The following is a 24,774-nucleotide window of genomic DNA, read 5'->3' on the forward strand; positions in this document are numbered from 1 at the left end:
TCCCAAGTTGTTACCTCTGGAGAGTGCCTACATTCCTCCCTGACACTTACAAACATTGCTGATCTCTGCACCTACACTTGAGTCTGTTAAGTTGGGGGTAATTATCCCCTATTCCCAGTGTGTTGAGAGAGATTTTATTATGAATGGGTGTTGGATTTTGTCAAATACTATTTCTGCATCCATTAATGTAGTCCTGACTATTTTCTTCACAAATTATTTGCTCTGCCCTTCCCTTCCCCCTTCCCTGGGGTCAGCCCTGCCTAGAGGGGAACTGAGCTTACACTCCCTTTCTGAAGCTACAGAAGGGCTGTGAATTGGTGCCTCTCATTGACTGGGACGGTATCCAGGGCTGCGCTGGGTGGTTGCTACCACTGAGGCAGCCTGAGTTAGCAATCCACTTTTCCTCGGGTGGAATCAGAGCAGGAATCTGAAGGTACCGCCCATATCACGGTGTGTTGCACGCAAGAATCACACAAAACTACAGATGAATAGGGTCCAGGGTCTTAGAATGTGGTATTCAAAATGCCCAGGATGTAATAGAAATCACAGTACCGCGAATTAAGAAAATCACTGCTTGAATAATAAAAGACATTTGACAGATGCCAACACTGATGTGAACAATGTTGAAATAATGACAAGAAGTTTGAAGTGACCATCATAAAAGTAACTATCAAGTAGTTACAAATTCTCTTTAAACAAATGAAAAAATTGAAAATCTCAGCAAAGAAGTGAAAGAGAAAGAAACACGTGGAAATTATAGAACACACTACTGCATTTCTTACTGAAACCTGGGAGATAAATTTTAGACTTAAAAGTGGGCTTCTTCTACCTTGCTTTCTATCTTATTATCCACTGAGCAATATTAGATTTGAAATTCAGAAGGAAGACACTATAGAGTGTCATTCACACATTTACTGAAATTGAGAAATGAAGTCAGACTTTTACTTATAAACTATAATGCTATTGATAATTGAAAAATTTCAGTGAGAACTAGATTTCCAATTGTTCAGTAATATGCTGAACTTTTTTCATAAACTGAGTGAACTACACTTGTAGTACCAAGATTTAGAAAAAGGATATCTAAAACACATTTATCTGGTATATCTACAATATTCTAGAAATTACATCCTTTGCAAACTAAAGATATGAGAAGCCAGTTTTCAAAATTCTTCTAGGAAAATAGATACCTTAAAATTCTCCTTTTGAAAAGTTTCTGTTGCTCTTATCTTCACCCATGAGTGGTCCATCTAGAGGAAGACATTAAGTGCATTATCATTGCAATCTGCCCAGTTACTGTCTGTACAAGCGGCACCTGAATTGGACCTCTCAGTTGTTTTCTGCTCAGGATTCTTTGGGCAGAACCTGACATTAGGCTGGGCTAATGTCTGTTCCTCTGAGCAACAGAGAACAGGATTTTTCATTATCCTTGCCTGAGGTTCTTTAGAAATTTGTCTGGACACTGGAAGCACTTCAACCAACAATTACCCATTAAAAAAGTGATACTGAGTTTGAATTGAGTTAAATACTTAGACTTTCCTTAAAATACCTATGGGAAACAATATTGATAGGCATTGTAATTCTTTTGGACTGAAGCAGAATCTAAAGCACAGTGTGCTTTAAGGTAACTTCACGGAAGTTGCAATATATTTTTAAGCAACAGAGACTAGGAAGAAGCCTAGATCTCTTGACACTCAATTCTGATAGCATACTGTCAATGATCATGATAATAATCCTCCATTTATCATCACTGTCAAGTGTTCTGCTAAGCCCTATATATGCATTATCTAAATGGAAGCCTATCAACAGTCAAGAAGTGACATCAATTGTCATTCTCCTTTTGAAGATGGATAATGAAATCTTGGAAGTGTTAATGTGCCCGGCCAAGGTCATGGAGCTTATGGTACCACTAAGTGGTAAATTCATGAACCCAGGGATCCAGTCTTAATATATTTAATGCCATTACCCCCACCTACTGAAAGATGACATTATACGGCAAAAATTAGAACAGTCATGGATGGCTTACTTCTTTAGCAGCAATTAAAAGAATATAAGAAAGAAATGTTGAAGAAAGAGAACAGAAAAAACCAAAACTAAACTGAAGCAAAGTAAAAACAACAACAACAAATCAGAGAAACAAAACATACTCAGAAAACCTATGATCAAATGCTAACTGTCATGAAGGAAAGTACGCCTTGGATGGTAAGGTGAGCAGAGAAGTGAGCTTAGTGAGGGTGGTGGTTATACGAATATCTGCGGGCAGGGTGCCGCAGGAAAATACATAATGGTGTGAGAACATGCTTGGTGAGTTAGAGTTAGGGTCAGAGGCACAAAAAAGAGGCTAGTGTGGCTGGAGAACAATTCATTGAACAAATGTTGAAGTACACATTATAGCAGGCATTAGTATAAGGATATGTTAATGAACAAATAAACAAAGATTCCTGCCTTCCAGTTATTCATATTTTTCCATCAGAAGGAGATGGCCAATTTAGAAAAATAGCATATATATAAAATGTATTGTATTCCGAAAAGTGGTAAACAATTGGGAAGAGAATAGGAAATAAACAGTGGAATCAGGAGAAAGTGAAAAGCGAAAGTGAAAGTTGCTCAGTCGTGTCCGATTCTTTGCGACCCCATGGACTATACAGTCCATGGAATTCTGCAGACCACAATGCTGAAGTGGGTAGCCTTTCCCTTCTCCAGGGGATCTTCCTAACCCAGAGATCAAACCCAGGTCTCTCACATTGATGCACGGATTCTTTACCATCTGAGCCACAAGGACAGCCCAAGAATACTGGAGTGGGTAGCCTATCCCTTCTCCAGTGGATCTTCCCAACCCAAGAATCGAACCGTGGTCTCCCACATTGCAGACTGAGAAGGCTGGACACAAATACCCTGAATGCCTCTTGATATTAAAGGGGTCGCAGTTTTCTTCTTCCCCAGAGGAGGGCATGGCTTCACACTCCAAGATTCTTGCCTGGAGAAGCCCCTGGACAGAGGGTCCTGGTGCGCTACAGTTCATGGGGTCACAAAGAGTCAGACAAGACTGAAGCGACTTAGCATGCATGCAGTTTTCTCCTTTATGCTACTTTTGTCAAATGTCAATGTCATTGCTATGCTGGCTTTACTGCACAGAGGCCAGAATACATTTTCCCTATCTGGTGTGGACTCAACTCCTTATTTACCATAGGAGAGCCCTGTGGACACTAGAGTCTGATGGCTTTTTTCATCAAGTGCTAGGTCGCCCATCAGGCTCCTCGTCCATGGGATTCTCCAGGCAAGTATACTGGAGTGAAAAATAAAAAAAGAATACTGAAGTGGGTTGCCGTGACCTCCTCCAGGGGATCACCCCGACCCAGGGATCGAACGTGGACTCTGGCATCTACTGCATTGGCAGGCGGATTCTTTACCACTAGCGCCACCTGAAAAGCCTCTTTTTCATCAAGGGGCCAATCGTTTTTAAGTTCAGTCTCTGTTGCAAAGTTCATCGATGTGGACATCAGTTCTCTGGGTTTGAGTCCTGGCCTGGCAGAAACCCTGGCCAGGCGGTATCCAGGCCACACGGGGAGACCTTGTGACCAGCTTTCCACCCATGGGTTATAGAAGCATGGAGCTGGCATCTGAGAGGAACCCTCTCACCCATAAGCCTCTCTGCCTTCAGTCCCTGTGGGCGGGTCTGTATTTTGGCCCCGCCTCCCGGGACCTAACTGACTGAGTGAGTGGATGGCATCCGACCAGAACTATGCCAATCACGTGCTCTTCTGGCGAGTTTAACTTGCGGCGGAAACCGTTAAGCCGCCAGCTGCCTCCAGCACTGCGGCTTGTTGGCGGCGACCTGAGGACAGGGAGGAACGCGCTGCCACTGCTGGGGTCTTGGACGTCTCAACTATTTTCCGACTCTTCTTCCAGTCAGGTACATCTCAACAGTATTTTTTCTATAAACTACGTCTCTACTGATATAAATGAAATTACCTAGGACCAAAGTTTGGGGATTAATAAGAAAGGCGATCGATTGAATTGCTCGCCGGCCAACTCTCCTGTCCACCCTCTGTACAACCCTCTTTCCTTACCTGTGATTAGCTTCAATTTTGTGACTAATCATTTCTTGCTCTCTTTAAAATCCCTCGATCAAAAAATAAAATACAATAAAATCCCTCGATCGTGTTGCACTCTGTTAAAAATCGTATTTCTTTGCATCTTATTATTTTTGTGGTTCGTATTGATAGGCCAAACTTTAAATTCTAAATGTTGAGATGCATGCTTGTATACACGTGTGGGTGTATATACACGCATATGTGTCTCTGTGTGTATATTTATATATATATATGTGTGTATATATATATATATATATATATATATATATATATATACAGAGTCCATGTTCGATCCCTGGGTCAGGACGATCCCCTGGAGGAGGTCACGGCAACCCACCTCATTATTCTTTTCTTTTATTTTTCACTCCAGTATACTTCCTGGAGAATCCCAAGACAGAGAAGCCTGGCAGGCTACAGTCCATGGAAGCACAAAGAGTCAGACATGACTGAGAAACTAACACTCTCACTTTCAAACCACTTTGAAATAGTTTTTTTAATGGGTCACGAGGCACAAACATTTATCCATCTTTATATCCATCCTCCTAACCGTATTTCAATTGGTTAAACTATTACTAAAAGGTGAGATTTATAGTATATCCATGGGGCTTACCCTGTGGCTCAGCTGGTAAAGACCCCACCTGCCAGTGTAGGAAAGGTAAGAGACTTGCATTTGATCCCTGGGTCGGGAAGATCCCGTGGAGGAGAACATGGCAACCCCCTCCAGTATTTCTGCCTGGGTAATCCAATGACCAGAAGAACCTGGTAGCTTACAGTGCATAGGGTGGCTAAGAGCCAGACAAGACTGAAGCAACCTATCACACAAATATCATTATTGTTCCTTTCAGCAGTGAGTGAATTTTTTTTTAATTTTTTGAAATAACTTTAGACCTGAAAAATGTTTGCAAAAAACAGTATAGAAAGCCTTCATCCAGATTTACGTAATGTTAACATTTAACATAGGCATAGAAAAATTATGAAAATTGAAAATTAATATTGATGCAGTACTGTTAACTAATTTACATACTTTATTTGAAGTCTACCATTTATCTCCTTTTTCTGTCCCAGCATCCCATTCCGGATACCACATTTGGCCATCATTTCTCTTTAGTCTCCTCCAGGCTGAGAATTCCTCAAGCTTTCTGGGTCTTTCCCAACGGTGATAGTTTTGGAGATACTGGTGGGGTGTTTTATAGAATGTCTGTCAATTTGGGTTTGTTGGTGTTTTCTTAGGATTAAATGAAAGTTACACATTTTTGGCGATAATACCTGTTTTATTTCCTCTCCTTCATTCTAATGGTGATGGAGTGATTTCTACCATAGGGATCTGGGGGTGACTGCTGAACATACACACTGGACAAGTGCTACCCGCAACAGCTTCTCAGTAATGTTCACTCACTGCCCTCAGTGCCTGAGGGCAGAGGACACTACTGGCCAGGTCGAGCCTCAGGGGAGTCATGCTCTGGAAGAGAATGAACAAGCAGGGCTGTGGGAGGCAATCTGTAGTAACAAGACGAGGAGGTGACCCTTGCTTCCCAAGGAAAGATGTGATTAGCTTGTTTGAATACTTCTGTGGGCTGGTGGGGAACCGAAACCTGATGTTCAGGGGCAAGCAGACACTGTGGCTAGTTCCTGTGATAAGGCTGCTTTGGGGCTAGGGGAATTCTTGCTGGGAGCCAAAAAGAGGGATAGGATACTTCTCAGACTTTTATTCACTGCTTTTAAAATTCATCTGTTGATTTTGCCTACAACAAATATGACTAAAAGGTGACTTTCTATGTCCTTATTCCTACCATATTTATTCATTGTAATTCTGTAGAGCTGTCTTTTGTCCCTCATAATTTTATAAATTTTCAAATCATAAAATTTTATAGAATGCCTTTCTAATTATCAAATCAAATAAGTAATTAAATTCTTTATTTCAATATTGAATTGTGAATAGCTTCGTTATATTGTGACTTATAATCAAATTATATCATTATTTAGTTTCTTGCTTTTTCCAGCTTTGGTGATTAGGAACTCCTTCTTGTGGGGTTTGTGTTCTTTTAGCATGACCTGGTTCTCTTTTGTGTACTTCCCTGCTGGTGTTATAAGATATTCCTGTTCATCTCGTGTTTTTCTTTCCCCACCATGACCCTGCAATCAGAACACTTCTGCCAAAACCCATGTTTCCTTTCCTTGGAAAATGACATTTAGTAACTGATATCTCCCTGCGTGTTCATTGCTACTGGTGTTTCCTTGCAGCTAGGTTCTCCTTCTCCATTCCTAAATGAAGGAAATACATTTTCTGTATATACTTACACTTCCAGATACATCGGAATTTCTCTAGCTATTTCTGTAGATAGTGAAAGCCAGGAGATCACACTGATACTTCTTTTTTTTAATTAATTACTTTTAATTGGAGGATAATGAGTTTACAATATTGTGATGGTTTATGCGATATATCAACAATCCACTCTAGCCTTATTTGTAACTTCTTTGTCTCACCTGACTCTCCTTATCTTCAGTATTTACTTATTTGTTCACACCTGATTATACACGATGTAGTTGCAGAAATGCTACCAAATGGTTAGATAGTATGGCCGACCTAATGGACATGAATTTGAGCAAACTCCAGGAGATAGTGAAGGGTGGGGAGACCTGGTGCTACAGAGCTGGGGGTCGCAAAATGTTGGACACAACTTAGTGACTGAACACAAAAACACACCTGTTAGCAGCGGATCTGATGACTTGTGTTTGTGTACACTTCTTTATATCTTAAGCCTCAGAGGATACAAAGTACTGTTCCCCCAAGTTGCTTAGCTTAGCTATTTTCTTCCTCACGCCTTCTCTTGTGGTTAAGACATTCATTTGTAATCTATTTAGGTGAATTTGTTGGTGTTTCTAATTTGAGTTTGCCCTCTCCCCCCATATCCTAGTTCATTTTAATTTTTCACTTAATCTTGGGATATGTGAAACACTATTGTGATTCAGACTCAGGGCTACACAAAAACACATACTGTAGGAGTATGATTGTTTCCCCATGCCTTCTACAGCCTTCCCATTCCCCATTTCTTTTTCACAGTCCCCCTGTAGATAACCAATCTGGTTATCTGGTTGAATCTTCCCTGTATTTATTCTACACAAATGAACAGATACATATTCTTATGTTCCATTGTTTATTAAATGAAAGATAGCATTTTCTAAAGCTTTTCTGCACTTTTCCTTTTGCAATAAACAGCATTCCATTAAAAAACAACTCCTTATTCTGTACTCCTTCATTCTTTTTTACAGCTACATTGGATTACACTGGCTTCTATAGGGGCATTTCAGTTGTTTTCAACATCTCGTATTAATTAACACAAACAATGCTGGAGTGAATAACCCTGTGTACACGTGTTTTTGTGTTGGTAGAAATGTCTCTTCAAGTTTTATTCCTAGTGGTAGGATTGCTGGGCCAAATGTTAAATGCATCTGTAGTTATGTTAGGTATTTCCAAATTTTCTCCAGAAGAGTTGTACCACTGGCCACTGGGATTCTTTCCTCACTGCCTCACTATCAGAATGTGTTTCCTTATCTTTGTGACCTTTATTGTCATGGTAGGTGAGAAATGATATCTCCGTGTTGTTACAGTATGGTGGTGGTTTACTTTCTCAGTTGTGTCTGACTCTTGTGACCCCATGGACTGTAGCCTGCCAGGCTCCTCTGTCCATAGGATTCTCCAGGCAGGAAGACTGGAGTGAGTTGCCATTACCTTCTCCAGGGGATCTGCCCCACCCAGGGATTGAACCCGAGTCTCTTGCATCTTGTGCATACTGGGTGAATTCTTTATCACTGAGCCACCAGGGAAGCCCTTGTTTTAGTATGTATCTGTCTAATTATGAGGAAGTCTGACACATTATATATATACTGTGAATTCTCTATTCATAGTTTTTCCCATTTTTCTGAGGAAATATTAGCCCTTTGTCCTGTAGTACTTGACTTCTGTGTGTATACTTGGACTATTATTCATTTGTCTGTGGGGCATCCTGCAAATACTTTATCCCAGTTTCTCCAATGCCTTTTAATTTAGCTCAGCTGCTGAAGAATCTGCCTGCAAGCCAGGAAACTCCGGTTCAATTCCTGGGTCGGGAAGATCCTCTGGGGGCAGAGATAGGCTACCCACTCCAGTATTCTTGGATTTCCCTGCTGGCTCAGCTGGTAAAGAGTCTGCCTCTAAAGCAGGAGACCTGGGATCGATCCGTGGGTTGGGAAGATCTCCTGCAGAAGGGAATGGCGACCCACTCCAGTATTCTGGCCTGGAGAATTCCATGGAGGTCCATGGAGGTCCATGGAGTCCCTAAGAGTCATAGTCCCGAAGAGTCATACATGGCTGAGCCACTTTCACTTTCACTTGCCATACATTAAAAAAATCTTTTCTAGTCATATAGAATATTCTTTTCTTTAACCACCTCTGGAAATTTCAGTCAGAGTTAGAAAGCCTTTCCCAATGCTGATATTGAAGAAGAATTCGGCCATAGTTTCTTCAAGATTTTGTTATGGTTTCATTTTCTTGTTTAGATTCCTAAACCCATTTACAGTTTATTTTTGTGGATGGTAGGTCATGGATCTACACTAATGTTTTTAATGTTGTTCCAGCATCATTTATTGAATGTTCATCTTTGCCTCAGTCATTTTACATGCCTTTGGACCATATACTAAAATCCCCAACTATAACTGGTGTTATTCTGAGTTTTTTATTCGATGCCGCTGGCCTGTTAGTCTATTCCTGTACTGGTACCCCACTGGTATAAATTTGGGGCTTTATAGTGTGCTTTTATGTCTGATATGATTACTATTCACTCATAGGTTTTCCTTTATACTTCTATCCTAGCTATTCTTGCATGTTTTTAAAAAAAATATTTACTACATTATCCATTGGCCTAACTCGTAAAAAGGTTTGCTGATATTTTTGAGATTATATTCAATGTATACATAACTTTAGAGGGAATCAATATCTTTTTAATGCTGAGTTATTCTATCTAAGGTCATTCAAAATCTTTCTACTTATTCAAGTTTCCTTCGATGTTATTCGAGAGTTTTTACAAATTATCCTTGTATAGATGCTCTCGTTAATTTTATTTCTATACATTTACTCGTTGTTATCGCTATTGTTTATGGGATTTTCTCTCCTAATGTGTCCTCCAGCTCTGTGTGTGTGTGTGTGTGTGTGTGTAGAAACAAAGACTAATAATTTTTGTAGGTAACTTTATATCCTACTACCTTGCTGAATTCTCTTTGTTTTAGTTAATTTGTCATGGTTTCTATAAGACTGTTCAGGTGTGCTATGATATCACCTGCACATAGAGGTAGCTTTACCTCTCCTTTTCCGTTCTTAAAAATCTTTTTGGTTTCTCTAGTCAACTGACTAGTGCTTGCTGTTGAAGACTGAACAGGAGTGATGTAGTAGGCATACACTGGTTATTCCTGACTTTATTGGAAAACCTCTGGTATAAAGTACTTATATAAATAAAGTACTTGCATGAGGAACTACTTATATAGCTTTTATCATGTCATAATGCATCCCTCATTCCTTTTTCTTGAGTTTTCTCTTTTATGCTTATTGAAATTTCCCAAAGATTGGTTTAGCATCTGTGGTGATTGTCATATGATTATTGTTTTTCAGTTGCTGTGTCATGTCTGACTCTTTGCAACTGAGGCTCCTCTGTCCTCCCCTATCTCCCAGAGTTTGCTCATATTCATGTGCATTGAGTCAGTGATGCTATCTAACCATCTCATTCTCTGCTGCCCCCTACTCCTTTCGCCTTCAATCTTTCTCAACATCAGGGTCTTTGTCGTTAAATATGTTACCGTGGTGAATGATATCAGTGAAATTCCTAATATAGAGCCAGCCTTGTATTAATGGAATAAATCCCACTTTGTCACAGTATATTACTTTCTAAATGTATTGTTGGATGTTTGCTAATATTCTATTTAGAGTATTGGTAACTATGTTTATGTGTTACTATCCTACTTGCTTCCTAAAAGAAGTTAGGGAAGTGTTCTTCCTTTCAAATGTTCTTACACAAGTCATAAAGCTTTGGTACTATTTGATCTTTGATGGCTTACTAGAATTCACCAATAAATACATCTGAGCAAGGTGCTTCGTGAGGGTAATTCTTGTAATAAATTTATCCACTTCTTTTGTGAAATTGGCTGATTTAAACTTTCTAACACTAGAGTCAGACTTTTGGTAGTCTGTATTTATCTAGGAAGTTACCTATTTCATGTGGATTTTCAAGTTGATATGAATATAGGTTGACAAAGTAATCCCTCAGTTTTTAAGTTTCAATGATTATTTCTTTTTCATTTATTACTTAGTCTGTCTCTGTGATCTTCCTTTGTTCATGAAGCCAGCTTATGGCTTGTCTCCTTTGAAAAACAGGATTTCAATTTGCTATTCTATTTTGTGTCTCATTCATTTCTGCTTTTATCTTTTGTTTTATTTATTTGTTCTTTTATTCCTAGGTTTTCTTTTCAATTTTCTGAGGCCATACTTTAATTCATTTATCTTCATTCCTTTATTTTTACACATAAATGTGTGTATGGCTGTGAACTTGCCTTAGATCACTGCTATAAATATCTCCCATACATTCTGATATGTAGTTTTTCATAGTCATTCTTTATAACTTGACTTTGTATTTCTTGAACTCAGCACATTTAAAGAAGAGTTAAAAATTTTTCAGGTGGAAAAGCCTTTCTGTTTTAATTTTTGTTATGAACTTCTGTTGCATTGGGATTAGAAAAGATTGTTTGTAATATTTCTACTTTATAGAAATTAATGATATCATCTCTGTGAGATCATTACAATCCATCACTGACAAGTGTATATTCTCTAGTCTTCTTTGTTGTTGTAGATTTATTTGTCTTAATTGGAGGCTGATTAGTTTACAATATTGTGGTGGCTATTGACATACATCAGCCGGAATCAGCCATGGGTCTACATAGTCCCCCAGTCCTGAACCTCCCTCCCAGTTCCCATCCCACCCTATCCCTCTGGGTTGTCCCAGAGCACTGGCTTTGAGTGCCCTGCTTCATGCATCGAACTTGCGCTGGTCATACATTTCACATATGGTAATATACATGTTTCAGTGCTATTCTCTCAAATCATCCCACCCTCGCCTTCTCCCACACAGTCCAAAAATCTGTTCTTTACATCAGTCTCTCTCAGCTGTCTTGCATATAGGGTTGTTGTTACCATCTTTCTATATTCCGTATATATGCGTCTATACACTGTATTGGTCTTTCTCTGTCTGACTCACTTCACTCTATGTAGTAGGATCCAGTTTCATCCATCTCATTGGAACTGACTCAAATGTGTTCTTTTTTATAGCTGAGTAATAGTCCATTGTGTACATGTACCACCACTTCCTTATCCATTCGTCCGCCAATGGACATCTAGGTTGTTTCTGTGTCCTAGCTGTTGTAAACACTGCTGCAATGAACACTAGGGTACATGTACATGTGTCTCTTTAATTCTATTTTCCTTGGTCTGCATGCCCAGCAGTGGGATTGCTCAGTCGTATGGCAGTTCTATTTCCAGTTTTTTAAGGAATCTCCACACTGTTCTCCATAGTGGCTGTACTAGTTTGCATCGCCACCACAGTGTAGGAGGATTCCCTTTTCTCCACAGCCTCTCTAGTATTTATTGTTTGTAGACTTTTGGATAGCAGCCATTCTCACCAGCGTAAGATGGTACCTCATTGTGGTTTTGCTTTGCATTTCTCTGATGAGTGATGTTGAGCTTTTCATGTGTTTGATAGGTATCTGTATGCCTTCCATGGAGAAATGTCTATTTAGCTCTTTGGCCCACTTTTTGATTGGGTCGTTTATATTTCTGGTACTGAGCTGCATGAGCTGCTTGTGTATTTTGGAGATTAATTCTTTGTCAGTTGCTTCATTTCCTATGATGTTTTCCCATTCTGAAGGCTGCCTTTTCACATTGCTTTAGTTTATTTTTCATGCAAAAGCTTTTAAGTTTCATTAGGCCCCTTTTTTTTCACTTTTGTTTTTATTCCCATTGCTCTCGGAGGTGTGTCCTAGAGGATCTTGCTGTGATTTACATTAGACAATGTTCTGCCTATGTTTTCCTCTAAGAGTTTTATAGTTTCTTGCCTTACATTTAGATCTTTAACCTATTTTGAGTTTATTTTTGTGTATGGTGTTAGAAAGTGTTCTAGTTTCATTCTTTTACAGGTGGTTGACCATTTTCCCCAGCACCACTTGTTAAAGAGATGGTATTTTCTCCATTGTATATTTTTGCCTTCTTTGTCAAAGATAAGGTGTCCATTGGTGCACAGGTTTATTTCTGGGCTTTCTGTTTTGTTCCACTGATCTATATTTCTGTCTTTGTGCCAGTCCCATACTGTCTTGATGACTTTAGCTTTGGAGTATAGTCTGAAGACAGGAAGGTTGTTTCCTCCACTTCAATTCTTTTCCAGGATTGCTTTGACTATTCAAGGTTTTTTGTGTTTCCATATATTTTGTGAACATATTTGTCCTAGTTCTGTGAAAACCGTTGGTAGCTTGATAGGGTTTGCATTGAATCTATAGATTGCCTTCGATAGTGTACTCATTTTCACTATATTGATTCTTCCAGTCCACGAACATGGTATGTTTCTCCATCTATTTGTGTCATCTTTGATTTCCTTCATCAGGGTTTTAGCATTTTCTGTATATAGGTCTTTTGTTTCTTTAGGTAAATTTATTCCTAAGTATTTTATTATTTTCTTTGCGATGCCGAATGGGTTTGTTTCCTTAATTTCTCTATTTTTTCATTGTTATTCTATAGGAATGCAAGGGATTTCTGTGTATTAATTTTATATCCTGCAACTTTCGTATATCCACGGCTTAGCTCTAGTAATTTTTTGGTGGTTATTTAGGGTTTTCTATGTGGAGGATCACATCATCGGCAAACACTGAGAATTTTACCTCTTCTTTTCCAATCTGGATTCCTTTTATTTCTTTTTATTCTCCGATTTTTGTGGCTAGAAATTCCAAAATTATGTTGGATCGCAGTGGTGAAAGTGGGCACCTTTATCTTGTTCCTGACGTTAGGGGTAATGCTTTCAATTTTTCACCACTGAGGATAATGTTCACTGTGGGTTTGTTGTATATGAGATTTTTTATGTTGAGGTATGTTCCCTCTATGCCTACTTTCTGGAGAAGTTTTCTATCATAAACACATGTTGAATTTTGTCAAAGAATTTCTCTGCATCTATTATATCCACCGTTCTATTTCCTGCCTCACTTCTCTTCTCTTCTGCCTCAGTCATTCTAACGTTGGTTTCCTTCAGAGTGCTTTTAGTTGCTGTTATGGCATTGTTCACGATTGATTGACTCTTCTTTATTTCTTGCAGGTCCTTTTTAAACATTTCTTGCATCTTTTCAATCCTTGACTCTAGTCTATTTATCTGTAACTCCATTTTGTTTTCAAGATTTTGGATCATCTTTACTCTGATTATTCTGAATTCTTTTTCAGGTATAATCCCTATCTCCCCCTCTTTTGTTTGGTTTGGTGGGTTTTTGTCATGTTCCTTCACCTGCTGAATATTTCTCTACCTTTTCATTTTGTTTAGATTGCTGTCTTTCGGGTGCCCTTTCTTCAGGATGGAAGTTCATGGTTCCTTATAATTTTGGAGTCTGCTCCCTGTGGGTGGGGTTGGACCAGTGACTTATCAAGGTCTCCTGGTTTGGGGAGCTTGTGTCTGTGTTCTGGTGAGCATAGCTGGATCTCTTCTCTCTGGAGTGCAGCGAAGTGTCCAGGAGTGAGTTTTGGCATGTTTATGGCTTTGGCATGGCTTTAGGTAGCCCCTCTTTAATGTTCAGGGTCTGTTCCTGTTTTGCTGGGGAATTAGCATGGTGTGACTTGCACTGGAACTTGTTATCTTTTCGGTGGATCTTGGTTTCAGTGCAGATATGGAGACTTTTGGGTGAGCTCTTATCTATTAATGTTCCCTGGAGTCCGGAGTTCTCAAATAGTCTAGCGTTCTGAAGTTAAACGTCCTGCATGTGGATTTTGGTCCTACTCTTACAGTTGCCTCAAAACTTCGTCATGTATCCATCACAGAAGATGAAACCCCTAGGTTAATGGTGAAACAATTCTCCACAGCTGGGAACACCCAGAGAGGTTCAGAGAGTTATGTAGAGAAGGAAATAGGGAGGAAGGGGAAAGAGGAGACCAGGAGGAGAAAAGTGGGTGTCAAATGTGGTAAGAGCAATCCAGCCTGTAATGAAATCCCTACGTGCTTTCCACAGGCCAGAACACCCAGAGAGATTCACACAGTTATGTAGAGAAGAGAAGAGGGAGGAAGGAGATAGAGGTAGCCTGGAGGAGAAAAGGGAGAGTGAAAAGTGGGGAGAGCAGTTAAGCCAGTAATCAAATCCCTAAGTGAAAATGGATACTAAATATTAGATTCTTAAAGGTACACAATTGATAACAAATATCAGATATCAAATTTTAAAAACCTAGAATAGAGGTTAGACTCTCAAAACTACAATATAAAAATAAATGCAAAATCAATCACAAAAATAAAAATATATATATGTTATTGTTTAAAAAATGTTTTAAAAGGTAATTGTAGGCTATAAAATGAAAGTTCAAAGAATAAAAAAGATTTGAAATGTTTTAGTAAGTTAAAAATGATAATACTGAACTTATATCTAGGAATTCCTCTGGAGCTACTATGGGCAGTGTGTGGTCACTTCAGTGTCAGATGGTCCCTTGTTTCAGCTTGTACTTGTTGTCAGGTCTATTCATAGTCTCAGCATTAACTGCAGTGATTTAATCTGGTGCACCTGTCACTTCCAGAGCAGTTCCCCCTTCTTTGTTTATTTTGGCATCCTCTGTTTGCAGATCTCTTCAATGTCTAATTTCTACCCCGACAAGAGGGTGTAAATGTGGCCACTGATTTAGGCTCACTTGTTCATTTGTGTTGTGGGGAGAGAGGGACACTGCAAACATATACCACTGGCATATGTGGGGAGTGATCAGAGTGGATGCACCACAGTGGTTTGGCCACAGCCCAGGGTGGCATGTACTTTCTGGGTCCACACTGCTCAGGCTCCAGAGTGCTCTGCAAGGGCACTGTCCCAAGTGCGCCCTGCATTTCATGCACTTCCCACTCAGGTTCTTGGGTGCTGCACCGGTGTACAGACCCAGATGGGCTGTGCGTTTTGTGCCCTTCCCAGGTCCAAGCAGCTCAGGCGACCAGGTGCTTGGCTAGTGCACTGTCCCAGGTGGGTCGTGCGTCTTATGCACCCCAATGGTTACAGCCACTTGATTTGCCTGGTGTGCTGCAAGAGCACAGCCCCAGGTGTGCCATGTGTCTCCTCTCAGGAGCTGATCTCAGGCTGTGACATCCCTGGCAGGTGTGAACCATCCAGGATCCCTGGAATACATGGTTAGCTACTGGGAGCCTGCTCACTGTTTGGTGGAAGATGTGGTCTCTGGGGCCGAGACTGCAGCAGCTCCTTGCCTTCTGGCTCTGGGTGTCACAAACCTACCTCTCTGTCTCCAGGGATGGAGGGCCCTATATGGCAGCCGGCTTCCTCTCCTATAATATTTGCACAATCATTTCTTCTGTGAGTGTGCCAGGGGTCACCGTGTGGCATTAGAGCCTTTCATGGGAAAGGAATTTTTTTCTTTTTTTTCTTTTTTTGTCTCTCTGGCGATCCCTTGGTTTGGGTTGCTATCTCACACTAGGTCCCTCAGATTGTCCTCAGGGCATTCAGGCCCAGTTCTTACCCTAAGGATCGATGATGCAGCCCGCGCCTCCCTGCCCAGCCCCCTCTTGCTGGTGGCGGATGCAAGCGTCTGTGCCACTTCTCCATCTCGACATGTAGTTGTGCTTAGGTACGGGTATTCTATGTTTTTTTTTTTCTCTCCTGGTAATGTTGCCCTCTGAGTTTCCAAAACTCCTCACAGACATGCCTGTGAGAGGGTTTCCTACTGTGTGGAAAATTCTTCTTCTTCACCACTCCCTCCCCAGGACAGGTCTCTGTCCCTAAATCTTTTGTCTCGGTTTTCTTCTTTTGTATGTTGTCCTACGTCCTCTCAAAGAGATTCGGCTGCCTTTCTGGGTGCCTTGTGTCCTCCACCAGTGCTCAGAAGTTCTTTTGTGGGAGTTGCTCAACATTCAATGATCTTTTGATGAATTTGTGGGGGAGAGGCTGGTTTCCCCATCCTATTCCTCTGCCATCTCGGGACCACCCTATTCTCTAGTCTCATACAATCTGATCAGCCTTAGACTGAGTTTGATGTATTAAATCTTCTATTGTTATTGTTTTCTCTTATTACTGTTATTTTATCTACATATGCTTCCCTATTTACTTTTTCTTTTTAATTAGTTTATTTATCTATTTTTTAACTTTACAATATTGTATTTGTTTTGCCATATATTGACATGAATCCACCATGGGTGTACATGTTTTCCCCCTCCAGAACCCCCCTCCCACCTCCCTCTCCATCCCATCCCTCCAGGTCATCTTGGCACGCCAGCCCCGAGCGCCCTAAATCATGCAGCAAACCCGGACTGGCGATTTGCCTCACATCTTATAATTTACATGCTTCAGTGCCATTCTCCCATAGCATCCTGCCCTCGCCCTCTCCCATAGAGTCCATCATACTGTTCTATTTATCTGTGTCTATTTTGATGTCTCGCATACAGGGTTATCTTTACCGATTAACTAAATACCATATATATGTGTTAGTATACTGTATTGGTGTTTTTCTTTCTAGCTTACTTCACTCTGTATAATAGGCTCCAGTTTCATCCACCTCATTGAAGGAGTTTGGAGTACTCCTGGTGCATAAATATTCCTAAGGCGATATCTTCATTGTGAGTTTTGGCTTTTATGATTAAGACATGTTCATGTTTTGTAATTAAGACATGTTTCAGTCAGTTCAGTCACTCGGTCGTGTCCAAATCACTCGGTCGTGTCCAACTCTGTGCGACACCACAGTTCAAGAGCAACAATTCTTCTGCTCCCAACTTTCTTTATACTCCAACTCTCGCATGCATACATGACCACTAGAAAAACCGTAGCAATGACCAGACGGACCTTTGTTGACAAAGTAATGTCTCTGCTTTTCAATATGCTGTCTAGGTTGGTCATAACGTTCCTTCCAAGAGCAAGGGTCTTTTAATTTCATGGCTGAAATCACAATCTTCAGTGATTTTGGAGCCCATAAAAATAAAGTCTGACACTGTTTCCAATGTTTCCCCATCTATTTGCCATGAAGTGATGGGACCAGATGCCATGATCTTAGTTTTCTCAATTTTGAGCTTTAGGCCAGCTTTTTCACTCTGATCATTCGCTTTCATCAAGAGGCTTTTTAGCTCTCCTTCACTTTCTGCCATAAGGGTGGTGTCATCTGCATAACTGAGGTTATTGATATTTCTGCTGGCAATCTTGATTCCAGCGGGTGCTTCCTCCAGCCCAGCATTTCTCTGATGTACTCTGCATATAAGTTAAATAAGCAGGGTGACAATATACAGCCTTAACGTACTCCTTTTCCTATTTGAAACCAGTCTGTTGTTCCATGTCCAGTTCTAACTGTTGCTTCTTGATCTGCATACAGGATTCTCAAGAAGCAGGTCAGGTGGTTTGGTATTCCCATCTCTTTGAGAATTTCCCACAGTTTATTGTGATCCACACAGTCAAAGGCTTTGGCATAGTCAATAAAGCAGAAATAGATGTTTTTCTGGAACTCTCTTCTTTTTCGATGATCCAGCGGATGTTGGCAATTTGATATCTGGTTCCTCTGCCTTTTCTAAAACCAGCTTGAACATCTGGATGTTCACGGTTCACATATTGCAGAAGCCTGGCTTGGAGAATTTTGAGCATTACTTTACTAGCATGAGAGATGAGTGCAATTGTGCAGCAGCTTGAGCATTCTTTGGCACTGGCTTCCTTTGGGATTGCATGAAAACTGACCTTTTCCAGTCCCTTGGCCACTGCTGAGTTTTCTAAATTTGCTAGCATATTGAGTGCAGCACTTTCACAGCATCATCTGTCAGGATTTCAAGTAGCTCAACTGGAATTCCATCACCTCCACTAGCTTTGTTCATAGTGATGATTCCTAAGGCCCACTTGACTTCACTTTCCAGGATGTCTGGCTCTAGGTGAGTGATCACACCATCGTGGTTATCTGGGTCATGAAGATATTTTTTCTACACATCTTCTGTGTATTCTTGCCACCTCTTCTTAATATTTTCTGCTTCTGTTAGGTCCATACCATTCTGTCCTTTATTGAGCCCATCTTTGCATGAAATGCTCCCTTGCTATCTCTAATCATCATGTTTAATGCATTGTTAAAACTCATCCTGAACCACCTATTTCCTTAACACTTTACTCTCTAGTCTATGCATTTTTCTCTGCAGTATCATTTAACACTCCCCTATTGCATTATGATAAAAAGTTTGTTCTATTTGCTTATCCTCTTCTCCCTTCTCTCACTTTTACTTGCACATTTTCTGTTTTTTCACAACGTAAAACTTCTGTACATTAGTCTTCTCCCCTTTCCTCCATGTTGATTTTAGTATTACATGTAAAATACTCACCGTTAGATAGTTTGGTGAAGTTTTACTCCTCATCACCTGTTGGAATACAATCTCAGTTTGTCTTTTAGAAGATTACTTGCCAAATATTCTGTAAAGAGACGTGTAGGGAATATTGTAAGTTTCCAGGTCACAGTGTTGCTGTCACTCTGTTCAACTTCGCAACTGCAGTGCCAAAGCATTCAGAGACAATACATTAATGATTGATCGTGGCTTTGTTCCAATCAAACTCTATATAAAAAATCCAGCAGTGGGCTTCATCTGGGTTAGGGGGCCAGTCTGAAGACTGATCTCTACTCTAGTAGCTTCCTTAGTTGAATATAAAATCTTTATGTCAGCCTTTCATTTTGTTTGTTTTGGCGATTCAGGGAGAAGTCATGAGTACTCTGATTTGTGGTTTTCTTATGTATTGAAAGAGCCTTAATTTTCCCTTCTGTTTATTTTTCCCATCATTACCCAAGTGCCAACTGAGGCTTCTCCCTTCTTCATTGCCTTATTCTTCCTTAAAAGGTGTATCTTTCAAAAACTGCACTTTTAATTTATCCATGCCCCTTAAAGAACTCTTATTAGGAATTCTTCCCCTGTAGTCCATGCTCTCATATTCTACAACACTGTTTTAGTATTTTTAGATTTAGTCTGTGCTTAATCATTCTGCTGTAGTTTTAGATCTCCTTTAAGCCCTTTCCCATCTTCCTTCCTCTCTATCTCTTGGGAGATTTCTATGTCTGTCTTTTTTCTTACCACGAAGCCTAGTCATGGGAGTATGAAAAATCATGCTGAGATTTCATGATTTTTGTTTCATTGACAATTATTTTGAATTTTTGGCATTCTCCATTTTAAAGGAATTACGATGATTTTATGTTGTTGCACATTTTCCTTCTTATTGGTTTGTATCTTTTGGGGAAGAAATAATTTGAGGATGGTCAAGATCGGCTTCTGCCAACTTACCTATGACTTCTAATGGCATTTTATCTTATGTAAATGTGTGTATGTGTGCATATATATAGTTAAATGCACACGCAAGTCTATTTTCATTCTATTCCCAGAGGAGAGGTCACTTAAATTGGCCATATAATTCGCCCATATACTTACTCAATAAGCATTTTGTCCATAGCTATCCCCGGAAACAAACAAGAGACTAAAGATTTCTTCTCAGAACTTCTAATATTCTCCACTCTGAAGCAGGTTTGTGAAGATGGACCAAAAGACCACAGCCACACTCCTCGAGCTTGCTGCAAAGAGTCTGCTGAGTAGTGAGCCTGCAGTGATGCATGCGCTGGAGGAAATCCCAAGGGATCTCTTTGTTCCATTGTTCAATGCTGCCTTCTTTGGTGGGCATAAGAAGATCCTAAAGGCAATGGTGAGGGTCTGGCCTTTCCACTGCCTTCATCTTGGGTCACTGAAGGCACAAGCGTCATACTATGACATCTTGAAAGCCATCATTGATGGTCTGCCGATCCCCCAAGCCCAGAACTCTTCCTCTAGGTAAGTTTACGACCAGAAGGTTTATAGGGAGTCAGCAGGAGGGTATGCTGTAGCCTGTGGCAGGGGAGTATCTAACCTTCTCCCAACACTAGCCAATGAGTTCAGCAGTTGGGGTCACATTCAGTATTTCCTTGTCTTATAAAGTTGATTAAAGAATAGAGGTGAATGAGGGTACTATGAATGAATTTGAGTGTGATTACATGGAAGTGGGATATGGGCATTGAGACAGGGCAAGACCAGAGGTGAAGGAAGTGTGGGGAAAGGATGAAAGATGCTCAATTTGTGTGGAAAGAACTTCCTGGTGAATGGTGATGAAGTGATAACCAGGATTCAGGTGTTCTCTCCCTGTTTCCCATCATTGATCTTGCTGGGTAATGTTCCAATCAACCAGATCTCATGTGTTGTGTCTTCTCCTTTCCTTACAGGGGCCACAAACTGAGGATCCTAGATTTAAGGCACAACTCAAAGTATAAGACAACATGCTCTCACCTCAGCATCGCATTCCCTTTGTGTTTACAGTCACGCATATCCCCTCAGCATGCTGTCCTTAACTTAGAAAACACTCAGCATAGTTCCAGGTGCCTTGGTATTGGTAATTCCACATCTGAGGTTGAGTCAGCTCAGGAAACCATGACATTACTAGTGGATATTTCCCTCAATAATATCTTGAGAACACAGCAGTTTCTCACTTTCCTCTGTAATAAAGTTGAGCAGAGCTCTGGATACTTGCACCTCTGCTGCAGAGATTTGCAAATCAGTAGAATGTCTGCCAACACACAGATCCTTCAGATTCTGGATCTGGGGTGCATTGATCGTCTGGAAATGGATCAAGCTTATCTGAGTGAGTTCATGACCCATTTTGCTGGAATGATCCACCTGCACAGCCTTAGTTTGTCTAACCTCCCCTTGGGGTCTTATAAGGGAAGGAATTTCAGGTCTTTTCTCGTCTGGCTTGGGCAGCTGGAAAACCTCCAGGAGCTCAGGTTGTCTTTCTTCTACCTCAAAGATCAACTGCACAGAGTACTCAGGTGAGGGGGTTGGGAGAAATCTGGGTTCCCTGAAAACCTCATTGTTAAGACAGAAGGGCCCATTCTTGCATCTTCCTATGCTCCTAGTAACCTATTTCTCCTTTCACCTCAGCATAGGCATTGCTCGGACTTTGAACCTAGCTGGGGGAGAATGGGGAACCTTATGGTGAGGGACAGATGAGGTTAGTGTAGGAAGCTCTGCTCACTCATTTATTCAGTGACTACGGGCAGACAGTTAGATCATGTATCTACATAGATATCTAAAGAAGACTCAGTTCTTCTGCTCCTGGACTTTATAGCTCTCTAGAGAGGAAGGGGAGGCACTCAGACAGAAACATTAAGTTGTAGCTCTAATGCACATGCCCGTGGATGGGTCACAAGAGTTAACACTGCCAGATAATTTTGCTCCTGTATTTTCCTGAAGGTTTAGACCTTGAATGGAGAGCTTGTGATCTGGGAAGTAGTTAAAGGAAACCATCAGTTGACTGCTTTCCTGGACCCATCCTCACCAAATAAGTCAACCAGATGCAGCACTTATTATTTTGTATATACTGAGTGCATGTGATTTTTTTCACTTAATCCTTCTTGTAACCATGAATCATAATGACTTGTGTGCACATTTTCAAGGTTAAAACCCTCTTCTTCAGAGTGGTAAAGTAACTTTCTCAGGGTCACAAATTTATAATCTCTGATCCTAAAATCCACATTGATAACCACCAACTGGAAACTAGTATATAGCAGTTTATTCTAGAGTAATATATTCCTGTAATTTGGGGCACTTTGCTGTCATTCTTCTGAAATAAATTTACTTTTTCTCTCTTTAGAGTCCTGCCACGTCATGTGGATACATTGTGTCTCTCTTTCTGTGGCCTTTCTATCAAAGATGTCACTTCCCTGTCCCAGAGCTCTCAGGCCACCCAGCTCAGAGTATTGAATCTCAGTAACAATCGAATCTTTTCAGAAGCTTATGAGCCCTTCCAGGTTCTGCTGGAGAAGGTCTCAGGCACCCTGCAACATCTGGAGATAAATAATTGTATGATGACTGATTCTATTCTCTCGGCCATCATCCCAACCCTGAACCAATGTATCCATCTCCGCGTCTTTAAATTTGCCTTCAACCCCATTACGATGCCTGTGCTCAAGAGCCTTCTGCAGCAGTTGACATCCTTGCCAAGGCTGATGCATGTGACTTATCCCATTCCTGTCCATTGTTACCAGGAGTGGAATTTTCTTCACAGCTTGAACCAACAGAAACTTGCCGAAGTTCAGGCCCAGGTCAAGGCGATGCTGCACATGTTACACCAGGATCACGTGAAATGGACCACTTATTCTGAGTGATTTCCACTGTATAAGGAGTTGTTTCATCACTGATACGTGGCTGTTAAGGGTTCATTGTTTTGCCTGAAGCCCAAGTTTGTAGAGATACATATACAAAGTTCTACTGTTCCAGGAAACTGGGGTTTAGGAATGTTGGATATGTAACTGATCTCTATAAAAGAGAAACCTTAAAAAGGAAATAGAGGAATTAGAAAAGTCCTCTGGATCTCTTGCCCACTGCCCTCTACATCTTCTTCTCGTTACTAACCAAGTTATGACTATGTGATATATCCTGACTGAGGCATTAAACATCATATCAATTCCTTCTCCACACTGACTGGACCATTTATCCATTTATGGGCACTTGACACAATTGAGATCTGTTGAAACTCTTCCTAGAGGTGGTAGTTGTTCAGGAATTTTACCCTCTAGGTACCTGCAGATTTCCCTCTGTTTCTGATTCGCTCAGGTTGTTTATCAGGAAGCATATGCAGGTAAAAAGAAACAGACTATGCCCACTACCTAGTGGCATCTTCATCAGCATGTTACTGCCTCAATTTTCAGGTCTCAGAACCCCAGCTTTGTTACTGGCTATTCCACACACGTTCACCAAGTGTCTGTTATGATTTAGGAAATTTTCCACATGCTAAAAAAAAATAAAGTCGCTGATCTCACTCAAAGTGTAGATACTCCTCTCATTTACTAGTTTGTCTGTTTTCCCTAGAGCATTTGAGAACTTATTTATCCCCCATATCCTTCCCCCACCCTTTTTTTTTTAACATTTTCCCTTACATGATTGGCTCAAATGATATTGGCCTCTTTTGTCCTGTTGGATAGCTGCTCAGTCCGCACATCATGGCTTGAAGGTTACCTCCTCAGAGAGGTTTTCTGTTTTCTCTTATTTCCCCATTTAAGTAGATTAATTCTGATGTTTCTTTGTCTTAATGTACCATGTACAGTTCCTTCACGGTACACATTGTTCCGTATGTATTTATTCTGTCTGCTATTCCACTCGATTTGCACTGTTCAGTATGGTGCACACTAAACATATGTGATTACTGAGGTCTAGAAATTTGGGTATTCTAAAATGTGATGTACTCTAAGTGCTAGATGCACACTGTGTATCCAAGAGTTAATAAGAAACAAAGGATGTAGAATAACTGATCAATCATTTATGTATACTGTTTCCATGTTGAACTGATAACATACTGCATATCAAAAACAGTAAAGATAAGAGAATGTAAATTCTTTATATTGTTACATGTTAAAATGATAGCAATGTATTTCAAAGAATTAGTAAGGAAAATGTTAAAATAATTACCTGCTCATATTTTTACGAGTCAATGTGATAAAATGAGGCATTTCAACACTCACTGAGAGAAAATACTGTTAATTAATAGATTGTTCCTAGTGTTTATGTGTTTAAAACAGAAAATGTCAACAATTTGGTAACAAAAAAAGAATAGAAAAATAATTAGTAGTTTGTGTATAGTGTTTCCTTTTTTAAATCAATACAGATTGCATTTTAAAGACTTAGTAAGAGACAAAAATGTAACAGTAATTAATGATGTGTTGATTGTTTCCATGTTGAAGTTATAAAACAATTTTTAAAACTCAGTAAAAAATTTAGTTATTTTTCCTACATGTTGAAATGATAAACCATTTCAAATTCTTGAGAAAATATAAAAATTAATTCATAATTAATAAGAATAGCTAACAACTTGTTCCTAACTGCATTTAACGACTGCATTTCTGAATTAGAAAGACTAACGTGTTAAAATAACTATTAAATTGTGTACATTGTTGCTTTTTCTTGAAATGACAAGAAATGGCATTTCAAGGGAATCATAAGGAAAGTAGAATGCAGCAAGGTCACCATTAGCCTGATACTAAAACCAGAGACAGACACTACAGAAAAAAAAAGAACATGGCAACAGCTTTGATGTATATAAATAGAAAAATCCTAAACAAAATATTAGCAAAACGAATCCAACAATATATAACATGGATCATACACCATAACCACACAGCATTTATTTCAGGGTCACAAGGATGATACAACATTTGCAAAACAATGTGTGATGCACCATTACAAAAGAACAAAAGTTAAAACTCACATAATTATCTCAGTAGATGCAGAATAACTGTTTGACACAATTGAACATCCATTCATAACAACAACTCTCAACAATGTTTAGAGGGAATATGTCTCAAAATACTAAAAGCATCTATGAGAAACCCACAGCCAACATCTCAGGGAGCAGTGAAAAGCTGAAA

The 24,774-nt window shown here is 40.0% G+C and overlaps 1 protein-coding gene across 1 annotated transcript; it reads left to right on the top strand.

Moving 5' to 3' along the window:
- The first annotated feature begins 3,714 nt into the window (after positions 1 to 3,714).
- Positions 3,715 to 23,977, top strand: LOC145536859 (melanoma antigen preferentially expressed in tumors-like). The gene is made up of 4 exons (XM_081567025.1): positions 3,715 to 3,910; positions 19,853 to 20,152; positions 20,578 to 21,180; positions 22,005 to 23,977. Exons 2-4 carry the CDS (start codon positions 19,863 to 19,865, stop codon positions 22,516 to 22,518), a joined length of 1,407 nt encoding a protein of 468 aa, XP_081423151.1. The 5' UTR covers positions 3,715 to 3,910; positions 19,853 to 19,862; the 3' UTR covers positions 22,519 to 23,977.
- The last annotated feature ends 797 nt before the right edge of the window (positions 23,978 to 24,774 follow it).

This window comes from Giraffa tippelskirchi, chromosome X (genome assembly GCF_054371585.1).
Source record: "Giraffa tippelskirchi isolate mGirTip1 chromosome X, T2T-mGirTip1v1.2.pri, whole genome shotgun sequence".
In the NCBI taxonomy this organism is placed as follows: Eukaryota; Metazoa; Chordata; class Mammalia; order Artiodactyla; family Giraffidae; genus Giraffa; species Giraffa tippelskirchi.